At 43.7% G+C, this 12935-nt stretch overlaps 1 protein-coding gene across 1 annotated transcript in view; it reads left to right on the top strand.

Annotated features, from left to right (window-relative positions):
* The window catches only part of BLOC1S5 (biogenesis of lysosomal organelles complex 1 subunit 5), a 71670-nt gene that overhangs the window by 42954 nt on the left and 15781 nt on the right, over positions 1 to 12935 (top strand). Inside the window, exon 4 of the mRNA XM_082258767.1 lies at positions 5943 to 6001. Coding sequence (XP_082114893.1) covers positions 5943 to 6001 — 59 coding nt within the window. The remainder of the gene's footprint in view (positions 1 to 5942; positions 6002 to 12935) is intronic.

Here is a 12935-nt window from a genome sequence, read left to right as displayed (position 1 = left end):
ATCAGGGTTTACCTGTCAGCGACTAAATCTTTTCGCAAGACGGATTCTCTTTGTCCTTCCTGAGGGACCTCGAAAGGGCTTGGCGGCGTCGGCTTCTACCATCGCCAAATGGATCAGACAGACTATTGAGCAGGCATATGCTTTGAAGGGCAAAGTTCCCCCTATGCCTGTGAAGGCGCACTCTACCAGATCTCTGAGTACGTCTTGGGCCTGTCATCATCGGGCCTCTGTGGCCCAGGTGTGTAAGGCGGCGACCTGGTCGTCCTTTCACACTTTCTCAAAGTTCTACAAGGTGGATGTTCAGGCATCGGCAGATGCTTCCTTTGGCCGCAAGGTTCTTAGTGCGGCAGTACCTTAGGGTCCCTTGTTTTTGGGCCCTTGGCTGTTTTGGGATGTTTTTATCCCTGGGTTATTTGTTTTTCCTGGGTTATTGCTCCTGTTGAGCAAGTTTTTTTCATGCTGCCCAGCTGGTTTCCTTCCTTTGGTAAGGTTCCTTTCTCTGATGTGGGTCCGGCGTTGCCTTAGGCGCGACTGCGTTTTCCCACCCCTCATGTATGCACTGCTTTAGTGACGAATATGGAGAGGCGGCGACTGTCGGAGGACGTAAGAGAAAACGGAATTTTTGTAAAATCTTACCTGTAAAATTCCTTTCTCTGAGTCCTCCGACAGTCGCCGCCCCGCCCCTCTTTTGGGGTTTGTTTATGTACTCTACTGCTATTCTACTGAAACTGAGGTATGGATACAGGAAGCAGGAGGGTATTGACTGAGGGGACCACCCCCTGGGGGTGGGATATGCTAAAAGCTTTTAATATTGACAAATTCTGTTGCCTAGCTACTCCTACGGAGCAAAGGTCAATAACCCCATAGTGACGAATATGGAGAGGCGGCGACTGTCGGAGGACTCGCAGAAAGGAATTTTACATGTAAGATTTTACAAAAATTCCGTTTTTTTTTTTTTTTTTTTTTTTTTATATGTTGCAGCTTACCAATTTTTAGATGTGGTAGCTGTATTTAGTTTCTTCTTTTGGCCTTCTTTCTTTATTTTCACCACGTAATACTGCCAGAAAATCTGTTTTTCAACAGAGAAAGTTGTCCTGCTGATGTAGCAGAGAATTGACACAAACCGTTTATCACTTATGAGTGCTTACAATGATCAGCTTTTAGTTCTGTAAAACCTTTTTCCCTAAAGAAAAAAAAACTTATTATGACAGCTATAAAAGTATTCGCTTGAGTTTGGCTTTAGTTTGCGTTTTTTATAATCTTCTAGTATATCTAACACTCCCCTCCTCCCAGATAGACCATACTGCTGTCCAAAAAAGTCTCTTTTGCTCCTTCATCCAGTGTGTAGGTACCCTAATACAGGAGGTGTGTTACTTGACAGATCACTAGGTGAAAACAGGGGAAGAAAGCCTAAAAAAGAAAACAAATGCAGCCACCACATCTAATGATTGTCAAGCTGCAACATATTCCAGTTTTTGTTTTGGATTTAATATCTCTTTATCCCATTGTAGACAGGACCCTTTGTTTCTTATTTCTTGCAGATTTCAACATCAATGCATATTTTATAACCTCATGAGAAAGCCGCACAAAAAAGTAAAATAGTTTAGGAACCAATTAGCACTTTAGAGTACAAAAATCGTGTTAAAAGAAAAAAAAAAATTCCAGGCAGGCAAAGTCCTAGCATTCACTTGTTGTTTGTTTTTTGTTTCTTTTTTCAGTCACTTCAATTTTTTTATTGTGTGCTTTTGACATAATTCATGTATTTTCAAGCACAAAGATCAAAGTTTTTAATAAAAATTATAATGAGAAATGTGTGCCCTGGATCTTTCATGCATCATCTATATTGCTAGCGACAAGTTGATTGAATGCAGTCACTGTCTAAAAAGAATGTTGGATGGGACAGCCACCCATGTAGCGAATTTTGATCGGTCCATCAGGAAATGCCTGAAATTCACTTTGCGTATGGACAGCTGAAAATGATTGTAAAGTCACGGTTTAAAAATAAATAAAGAACAAACCTGTTATACCTACCTGCTCTGTTGTAGTGGATTTGCACAGATCAGCCCAGATCCTGCTCTTCTCAGTTCCCTCTTTGCAGTTCCTGGCTCCTCCCTTCAGTCAAGTGCCCCCACAGCAATCATCTTGCTATGGGGGCACCCGAGCTAAGCTGCAGCTGCGTTTGTCCATTCAGACACAGAGCTTCCGTTCAGCCCCACCCCCTCTCCTGATTGGCTGACTGACTTTGACAGCTGTGGGAGCCAATGGTGCAGCTGCGGTGTCTCAATCAGGATGGAGCATCCCGGACCGCTGAGGGACTCATGGACATTGCTGGACAGAGATCGTGTTCAGATAAGTATTAGGGGTGCTCTGGAGGCTGCTACACACAGGTTTTTTTATTTTAATGCAAAGAATGCTAAAAACCTTCTGACTTTACAACTCCTTTAATTCAATGGCCTGTAACAAGTATTTATAGAAGGAAAGAAAGAAGTGAGAAGTTCTTACATACTTGTTCTGGGTCATCACCCCAAAGTACTGAAGCTAGACGGGTCAGCATTACAGCTAAATGGTAATGACATTTACAGAGTGAGAAGTCAGCAGAATGCAGGTTTTCCTCATGAAAGGTTTCCTTTTATATTCTATAAGGACAGATAGAATCTGTTTCCAGGCAAAGGGAAGCCTTTACTAGCCTGGTGCACTGATTAGGGCCAGTGCATATAAGATCATTTTGTTTCCCTTAGTCCCTGGCATTAACCAAGCTACTTGTACCTAATTATTGATCACTCTTCTATCTATATGAGAAAATCGAGGATGAACCAGTTTTTTTTTTTTTTTTTAACAGGCTTATACACGTGAAAGCAATAGAGGCCCTTGGTTCATCATGTAGTTTTTTACATACATTTTGTCTGCAGGGCGAGAGGTTGCTTAGTCCCAGTGAAAGGTAATCTGGTTGAAAGAAAAACACAAGTCCATCCAGTTCAACCAAGAGAAATGTAGGGGCATCCTTACTAGGACTGATGTTTTTCCCATGTTTTTCCCATTAGATTAGGATAATTAGACGAGAATTGTGGACCAATTACATTTTCACAATTTGAATTGTGGGCAAATGACATTTTCACAATTTAGAACTATTCTCACTGTTTAGAATTCACCCCATTAAAGTGTCTCTAAACCCACATCATAAAAACGATCAGTAAATGCTGTATTACTTGCTGTTCATACTCACTAAGTTTCTGTATTCTGCAAAAAACCTGGTTGATCATGCTGTTCTCTATCTCCACCTTTTGTCCAAGTCCCCAATTCATCTGGGTATTTTGCAGCTGTGGTGGCAACTCTGCACATGCTCAGTTTTCTGTGTGTTTCTATGTTGAGCATTTCCTCCTTATCACATCTAAGTAGCAGGGGCACTAATCATGGGGCCCTGTACAGTCTACCTGAAGGGGCCCCTTTCAGTCTCAACCCCACACTTGGCCTCACCCCTGGCATCTCCCCAGACCCCGCTTTGAAACAAAGTGCAGGTTTGTGTTCAAGTGATAATTTATCATGCCATGCCATCCATAGTAAATATGTGCAGAGTGCAGTGCAAGGCAGTACAATCGCCATGCCATGCCATATTGCCATCCATAGTAAATATGTGCAGCCTGTGTGCAGTGCAATGCAGTATAATCACTCCCAATCATGATCCGCTTCCCCTCTGCTCCTGGATTCAGACTGTCAGCTGCCACCGCCCACTTCACACCCTCTCTCTCTCTCTCTCTCTCTGTCTTGGACCCAACTCCTAGCTGAGCGGAGGAAGATCACAGGGAAGAAAATGGGCAGCAGCAGGCAGCCGGGACTTGAAGTTGAGCCACCATGCGAATTGGGCCTAGAATACACATGTACCCTAAAATTATAAAAAAAAGTCCCTCCATTCCCACCAGCACATAGATCAGAAAGGGGGCCCAGAAAAGAGCAATTACACCCCTGCTAGCAGGGGCAGCAGTGCAGGAGCAGTGGTGTCACTAGAGTTGGTGTCACCTGGTGTGGTAAACCATGGTGTCACCCCCTCCCCCCCAGGCTCTCTCCTGCCACAGAGACTGCAGGCATGCTACAGGAGATGGTCAGGGACTGCTTGCAATATACAGCAGACAGACAGACTGCAGACATTTTATAGGAGACGGTCAGAGACTGCAGGCATAGTACAAGTACTGTGGATGGTGTGGTTGCAGTCAGTATAAATTGCTCTGGGGAAGCCTGTCCTCCCTCTCTCTAGAATAGACCGGTGGGATCCTGGCCCCCTCCTCCCTCCTGTGTGTGCAGCTATGGCATGAGCTCTGTTCACTTAGCAGTGTCCCCATCAAGATAGCAGGTCTCTTCAGACTCCCAGCCCTTCCATTGTCAGTGGGAAGTACAGCACTATAGGTGGAGGCTGAGCAGCTCAGGAGGAGGAAGTTACATCTTCCTACCCTGAATGCCGGGCCTCCATGCACCTGATTAGTTGCTAGGATGCTAGACATGCCCAGCAAACAATCATTTTTACAGGCAGGACTTGCATGTGCTGGGAGCTCTGCTACTGGTGCTTGCTTTTTACCCAAAGACTACCAGACTGATTAATTGTCTCTGAGGCTGCCCGGGCCCCCCTGCTGAGCTGAGGACACAGGGCCCGGTACAACAGTGCCAGTTGTACTGGCTTATCAGCGGCCCTGCTGAGCAGACAGACCATGTGATTATAGAGTCACAGATGTGGGCGTAAACACAGTGATAAATGACAGCCCACTCCCTCTCCCCCTCCCTCCTCCATGCCCGCTAACCAGCTAAACACAGTGGGGGCAGAATATAACATGTAGATTATTGGAGGCTTCACCTCCTTGTTATTCTAAGACACAGCCCGTGGCTGGCAGAAATCCACCCATACCATGTTGTTTCCAAAAAATATTAACAATTTTATTTCTAGCCTATATTTGTATGTCGATTTAAAACTGTTTATTGATATTATTTATTTTTACTCTGTATTCCAAAGGTTGTTTATTTTTTATTTATTTTGAACATGTGACCAGCAGCAGTGGACTAGAGACTCCTCCTGCTTAGGTTTCCCTCCAGACAGGCTTGTAAAGATCTGGGTCATGTGACAGCTGTCTATCGATTGGGAAAAAATGTACTTAGATGTTTTTTTTTTTTTTTTTTGTTTTTTTATTAAAATAATTACAGTGCCATCATCCACATACAGAAATAGAAGGGACAATGTAAATTAAATGATACTAAATGTGTTTAGTATCACTTTACGTTTTTCTGGTAAATACCTCTCCTTTCTACATTTGATGATCAATTGTCTTCAACAGGGAATTTTGTAGGCAGATGGGAGCAGCAAATGGGAGGAGGATGGCAGAAGAGCTTCACAAAGCTGATCTAAACAGTACTGCAAATACATAACATATTTTACACATGGCCTACCTCTTTACCTCAATGAAAAATGTAATTGTTTTAGGTGGATGCATTTGTGCCCAATGTTTGTTGGTCTGTAGACACTGAAATGTCTATATGGTTGCCTGTTTGGCATAATATTTAAAATGCAAGTGTTGCATATTCAAAGAACAATGGAAGAGCTTTGAATGCTTGTACGGCTGTTCTGGAATATGTAAATAAAGGAAATATTTAAGCCCCTCTGCCCATCTGTTAGTAATCTGAGATTTGTCAAGCCTTTCCTTGCACATGTACAAAGTGCTAGCAATTCCCATTGCTTGTCAGTCGGGGAAAACTGATGAGCCCTTTATATCCTTTCCTGCTTTGGCATCAGCGTGCAGTATGCTAAACCAGACCTTCGCAGTGATCACCCAAGGGCACTTCCTGAGCATAGTGCGATCATGTTTTACTAGAGTCCGTTTTAGTTCTGTCACACATGATTTTGTGTACATAACTTCCCTTTGAGGCTAGAACAGCTGATTAATCAATTCAAATCTTTCTTACAGTGCAAACCGCCAATCATACCATCCACAGGCTCCAGCAGCAAGAGCAGGAACATGCAAAGGTAAATGTTGAATAAAACACATTCCTAATATTACTCTGAGATACTCAATACTTCTAAGAACTAGAATCTTTGAATACCTATAGTGAAGATGGAAACTTTCGGGCAGAATTCACAAATGTAAGCTGTCGGAACCAAAGTAGTAGTTCTTATTTAACCGATTGACCTCCGAAAGATTTACCCCCCCCCTTTATGACGAGGCCATTTTTTATGATGCAACACTGCATTACTTTAACTGACAATTGCACGGTCATGCGAAGCTGTAACCATATAAAATGTATGTCCTTTTGTCCCCTACAAATAGAGCTTTCTTTTGGTGGTATTTAATCACAGCTTCATTTTTTATTTTCTGCGCTATAAACAAAAAAGACCGACAATTTGGAGGGGAACAAAATAAAAAAAAACTTTCTGCTATAAAACATAGCCTATAAAAAAATGTGAAAAAAATAAAATTTCTTCATCAATTTATGCCAATATGTAGTCTGCTACATTTTTGGTTAAAAAAAATCCCAGTAAGTGTATATTGATTGCTTTGCGCAAAAGTTGTAGTGTCTACAAACTATGGGATATTTTTTACTAGTTTTGGCGATGATCAGCAACTTATAGCGGGACTGGGCTATTGTGGTGGACATTCTGACACTTTTGACACTTTTTGGGAACCAGTGACACTAATACAGTGATCAATACTAAAAATATGCACTGTCACTGTGCTAATGACACTGGCTGGGAACGGGTTAAACAGGGGCAATCAAAGGGTTACCTGTGTGCCTAGCCAGTGATTTACTGTAATGTGGGAGGTGCTTTTACTGGGGGAAGAGATGGAATTTATTCCCTGCTTAGCAGGGGCATAAATTCCATCCCTTCTTTCCTGTCTGAATGGCAATTTGCCTTGTTTACATAGGCAGACCGCAGTTCTGTGTCTTTACCTCACGATCGGCGGCAGCCGGCGGACATCAAGTATACGGTATCCGCGGATCCGCTCCCACTGTGTGTAATTACAGCTGGAGTGAGCCTCCGGTGGCCAGCATGTGCACCACCTACCCAGAAGTGTGGAATTATGTGTATATACATGATCCGGCACATAGGTGCCACCCTGTAGCGGTAAAACTGCTATAGGGCGGACGGCAAGTGGTTAAAGCCTAAGTGTAGCCAAAGTAAAAAAAATGGCATAACTAACAATGTGCTGATGCCACTTGTATTGGTTGAGATTCTCCTCCGTCTGTGCCACCATCCCTATTATCTTCTGGGGAGGAAAAGGGGGGGGGTGCTAATAACTAAGGGGCTGTCAACATGAGAGCCTGACTGTACAACACCCCTCCCCCTACCCCCTTTTTGCCCAGCTACTCCATTCATAGAAGCCATACTGCAGCTTCTATAATTGAAACCGGAACGAAGAATGGATGATGGGTGGGTGATCATGTTTTCATTCATAGTACAGCTTCTATTAATGGTGAAGCTGGGTGGAAGGGGCTAGCATAGTCAGGGTCTCTTGATAATAGCATGTGATGGCCCCTTTGATGTATTGACCCACTCCGCATTTGAGGATTATGATAACCGAGGTGGGACAGGGGGTGCATAGATGGAGTAAGATTTCAACCAAAAGAAGAGGCATACGGGGCAAATTCTACTGACTGTTAGATATGTATTGTGCTGATTTTTCTGTTTTTTATTTTGGGCGCACCTTGGCTTTCAAGTAACTTCCTATAGGGTTAACGTGGTACTCCTTTTTAGTTTAAGTCATATAGTTAAGGCAATACAAACAGCAATGATGTAGCAGCTAACCACATGTTGACTATATCCGTTTATAACATGGAAGATGAGTATTGATTGCTAGGAGTTGCTTGATTTTGAACATTACTTTGATTAAAAAGTAGAGATCGACCGATTATCGGCAACACCGATATATCGGGTGCCGATATGCACTTTCCCCGATATATCTGTATCAGAGTTTGGATTTGCAAATATTGCCGATATTAAGGGAACGTGCATGTACCCGGGTTGATGCCTGCAGCTTAGAGGCATCACCCCGGTACCGGTGTCCATAGACGACGGTCGGCTGACTTGTAATGACAACCGATGCGGCTGAGAAGCCACTCGGCTGTCATTACAAGGAGCTGAAGGGGACAATCCCCCCCCCTCCTGCTGCCTTCCGCGGCTCGCCCGGGTCTCCCGTCCCACTGGGAGACCCGGGCATCCTACCGCCGCCAAAGAGAAGACTCGGGTCTCCATGTAAAAAACCCGGAAGTGATGTCATGATATCACTTCCGGGTACTCAGCGCCTAATTAAAAAAAACGACAGCATTCAAGACAACCAAACTTGGAGTTTTGAATGCTTTTCAGTGCCAAGGAGGGGTTTAGGGTCTTTTAGACCCCCAGATCCCTCCACAAGGAGTACCTAAAAAAAAAAAAAATAATAATAATTTTTTAATGCCTGAAAATATCGGCCGATACCAATATCCGATGACCAAAATATCGGTATCGGCATTAAAAAAACGATATTGGTCGATCACTATTTAAAAGCCCAAAAAAAATTCACCCACAAGTTGTGGATATCTGTATTACAGGTGCATCTCATAAAATTAGAATATCATTAAAAAGTTAATTTATTTCTGTAATTCAATTCAAAAAGTGAAATTATATTTTATATAGATGCGCTACACATCAAGCATTTCTTTCTTTTAATTTTGATGATCATCGCTTACAGCTAGTGAAAACCCAAAATTCAGTATCTCAGAAAATTTGAATATTACAGAAGACCAATAAAAAACAAAAAGGATTTTAAATACAGAAATGGTTCCTTACTGAAAAGTATGTCCATGTACAGTATAAAATAGTATGCACTCAACACTTTGCCTGAATTTCTGCATCAATGCGGCGTGGCATGGAGGTGATCGGCCTGTGGCACTGCTGAGGTGTTATGGAAGCCCAGGCTGCTTTGATAGCTGCCTTCAGCTCATCTGCATTGTTAGGTCTGGTGTCTCTCATTTTCTTCTTGACAATACCCCACAGATTCTCTATGGGGTTTAGGTCAGGTGAGTTTGCTGGCCAATCAAGCACAGTGATACCATGATCATTAAACCAGGTACTGGTACTTTGGCAGTGTGGGTAGGTCCCAAGTCCTGCTGGAAAATTAAATTAGCATCTCTATAAAGCTGGTCAGCAGAGGGAGGAATGAAGTGCTCTAGAATTGCCTGGTAGAGGGCTGCGCTGACTTTGGACTCAATAAAACACAGTGGACCAACACCAGCAGATGATATGGCTCCCCATCTCATCACTAACTGGACGTTTCACACTGTACCTCATGCAACTTAGATTCTTCCTCCAGACTCTAAGACCTTGATTTCCAAATGGAATGCTAAATTTTCCACAGTCCAGAAATTGACGTTGTTGCAGTCTGTGTGCCTACTGGAGAGATTTCCTTTTACTTCCTGTTTCAATATAGGTACAGGGACTGACTAAAACTAACAAAGGTTTTATTCCTTCCATTACTCCGTCCAAATCATTAAAGTGATATTAAGGCCACATGCACACAGGGCATTAGAAAAAATGAGCTGCAGACCCACTGCTGACGCCAGCAGCTGTAAAAACGTGCTTTTTAGTATCTTTTTTTTCATTGGCGTGAATGCATGTTTAGCCACGTTAGCTTTTAACAGCATTTTTCTGCCTCTATTTAAAATCAATGGTTGCCTATGAGCCGCCCTTGATACGGCTTTCAGCCCATTGATTTGAATAGAAGTCGCATCCTTGTGGTGCGACTTGCGCTCTGAGGATCTTGAGGGGGAACTCCATGCCAAAATGGAGAAAAAAATGGCGTGCCCCCCCCCCCCCATGTTCCAAACCAGGCCCTTGGGGTCTGGTATGAATTTTGAGGGGAGCCCCATGCAAAAAAAATGAGGGCCCCCCCCCCCAAAATCCATACCAGACCCTTATCCAAGCAACATGGGGGGGTGGGTGCTTTGGAGGGGGAGGGCTGTGCATCCCCCCCACCCCATGTTGATGAGGACAAGGGCCTCTTCCCGACAACCCTGGGCGGTGGTTGTGGGGGTCTGCGGGCAGGGGGCTTATTGGAATCTGAATGCCCCCCTGTAATAAGGGGGCCCCCCAGATCCCGGACCCCTCCCTATGTGAGTATGGGGTACATTTTACCCCTACCCATTCACCCCAAAATAGGCAGTGTAGTGTAAATAATGACAAGAGACGGTTTTGAGAAGTCCTTTATTAAAAATCTTCCTCCGGTCTTCTCCCTCTAGTCTTCTCCCTTCGGTCCTCCCCTGACGATGTCTCCCTTGATTATGCCGGCTCCGCTCTTTGCAGCTTCTTATATAGCCATGAAGGCGTTGACGTCACCCTTAGACCCCACCCCTTGTGTTGTCATCTGACAATGCATGACAACACAAGGGGGTGGGGTCTCTGGGTGATGTTACCGAGTGGCCACACCCCCATGGCTATATAAGAATCTGGAAAGAACGGAGTCAGCATAATCATGAGAGGCATCGTCTCAGGAGGACCGGAGGAAGATTTTTAATGAAGGACTTCTCAAAACCGTCTCTTGACATTATTTACACTACATTGCCTTTTTTGGGTAAATGGACAGGGGTACAATGTACCCCATACTCATTCACATAGGGAGGGGGTCTGGGATGTGGGGGGGCCCCTTTGTTACGGGGGGCATCCAGATTCTAATAAGCCCCCTGCCCGCAGACCCCCACAATCACCCCCCAGGGTTGTCGGAAAGAGGCCCTTGTCCTCCTCAACATGGAGACAAGGGGTGGAGGGGGGGGTGCAGAGCCCCCCCCCTGCTCCAAAGCACCCACCCCCCCCCCATGTTGAGGGCGTGTGGCCTGGTATGGTCCAGGAGGGGTGGGGCCGCTCACTCGTTCCCTCCCCTTTCCTGACCTGCCGGGCTGCATGCTCTGATAAGGGTCTGGTATGGATTTTGGGGGGACCCACGCCGTTTTTGTCCACATTTTGGCGTGGAGTTCCCCCTCCAGATCCTCAAATCATCCTGATCCGACTTGGATGCGACTTCCATTCAAATCAATAGGCTCCCATAGGGAACCATTGATTTTCCCATTAAAAAAAAAAAACAGAACGTGGCTTAACACTGTAAAAGTAACGTTAAGCAGCCTTTAGCAGCGTCAGACATTTTTACAGCTGTAACGCCGGTCCTCAGAACACACTGGCCCTGAGTTTTTTTGCAGCTTGAAAACGCCTATGCCACTTACAGCTGCAAAAAGTCTGTGTGTGCATGAGGCCATAAGATAACATGGGGAGGCGTTTTTAAGCTGCAAAAAAAAAAAAAACATCTGATGCTGCTGAAAAAATGTCCTGTGTGCATGACGCCTAAATAATTTTTTTTTTTTTTTTTTGTTAAATTAAAAAAAGATGTTATACGTACGTACCTGCTCTGTGCAGCAGTGTTGCCTTCCCTCTTCTTTGGCAGTCCAATGCTGGCATTGTACGTTCCTTTCTTCCCCCGAGTGCCTCCTCATTAAGCCAGGTGCTAAGGAGGCCCCCCGTGCACACGTACTCCTGAGTCTGGCTGTGTGCATCCATAGACACACACAGCACTAGTAAGCCAGCAGCAGCAGCAAACAATGTCTTGGGAGAGCAGCAAGTGAGAGGAGCTGAGGCAGCACTGGAGGGGTGACAGGAGTCAGGTAAGTGTTTAGGGATAGGGGATGGGTAGAACATAATGCATTTAGGTAAAAAAAAAAAAAAATTAGATTTTAGAACCACTCTAAGATACTTTATTACTGAATGTAAGTCATGAGCGAGCAGTTTGGGGTGAAATGCTGCTTTTCCTTACATAGAGTATTATTTTAAGTACTTAGTATAGTATTGTTCTTGGGTTAGGATGCGTATTGAGTTCAAAACATGAACTTCCAAATGCTGGATTTTGTTTTCTACCCTAACTCCTAGATTTGATTTTATAATTGAAATTAACTTTTTATAGTAACACATTTGTAGGGGTTAGCATTTTTATAGCATCTTGAGCTTAAGTTGCTTCATTTTCCATACATTCTCAGTGTTTGCTTATGTCAAAAGTTTTTTTTTTTTTTTTCCAAGGTTTGTAAAAGACAAAAAGCACTTTTATTATAAAAAAAAAAAATCCCATAGTGGAAAGGTAAAGGTTACAGCTGTCGCTCTTTTATACCTCAAACATGCTGTCTATTAAGTCGTCTTATGGGATGGCTTTTCATCATGACATGTTCAGAGTTTGTGAATCACTGAAGTGTACTATTTGCTTATTTGAACTGCCTGTTGAACATACTAGCTTTTATGAGTTTGCTGTGTATATAAGTCTATAGAGGAGTTACTCTTAAAGGATAAGTTCACCTTTTAGAAAAAAAAAATAAATGCACATTTTTTTTTTTGGCTTGTAAAATAATGTGCATTTTTTTTTCTTTTGGAGCCTCTAAAGCATTGCACCAGCGATCAGAAGATTGCTGGTGCCATGCAGGTTTCCTTCAGATCTGTCAGTATATCTGTATACCCATACAATCCTGTCCGGGCAGGCAGATACACTGACCCAAACAAATCAATGGACTACCACGGCACTCCACAGTGCCATGGTAATTCATTGAGATCTAACTACAAGCCAACAACCGCAAAGGATGTTGGTGCTTGCAGTTCATTCACACACAGAGCTGTGTGAATGAACGACGCGGCCATGTGGGCAGAGCCCCGCACGGCTGCACTGATTTTAAAAAGTGACAGCTAGTACGTGAAACTTTTTTCCTGTACTGCTGCCACAGGGAGAGAGGGCAGTGTCTGGAGCCATGTGAACATGTCACATGTAACATGTTCCCAAAGGTGAACATATCCTTTAAAGTGACCCTGTCAGCAATATAAGCAATTTTTAATTAGTAGCATCCTTTAACAGAACATGTTGCATACATGCAGGGAGGTGAGTAAAACCTTTACTGTTTAACTA

Source organism: Pelophylax lessonae (assembly GCF_965119305.1).
Source record: "Pelophylax lessonae genome assembly, chromosome: 5".
NCBI classification, from domain to species: domain Eukaryota; kingdom Metazoa; phylum Chordata; class Amphibia; order Anura; family Ranidae; genus Pelophylax; species Pelophylax lessonae.
Note: the sequence above shows the minus strand (reverse complement) of the source record. Positions and strands in the feature narration are given on the sequence as shown.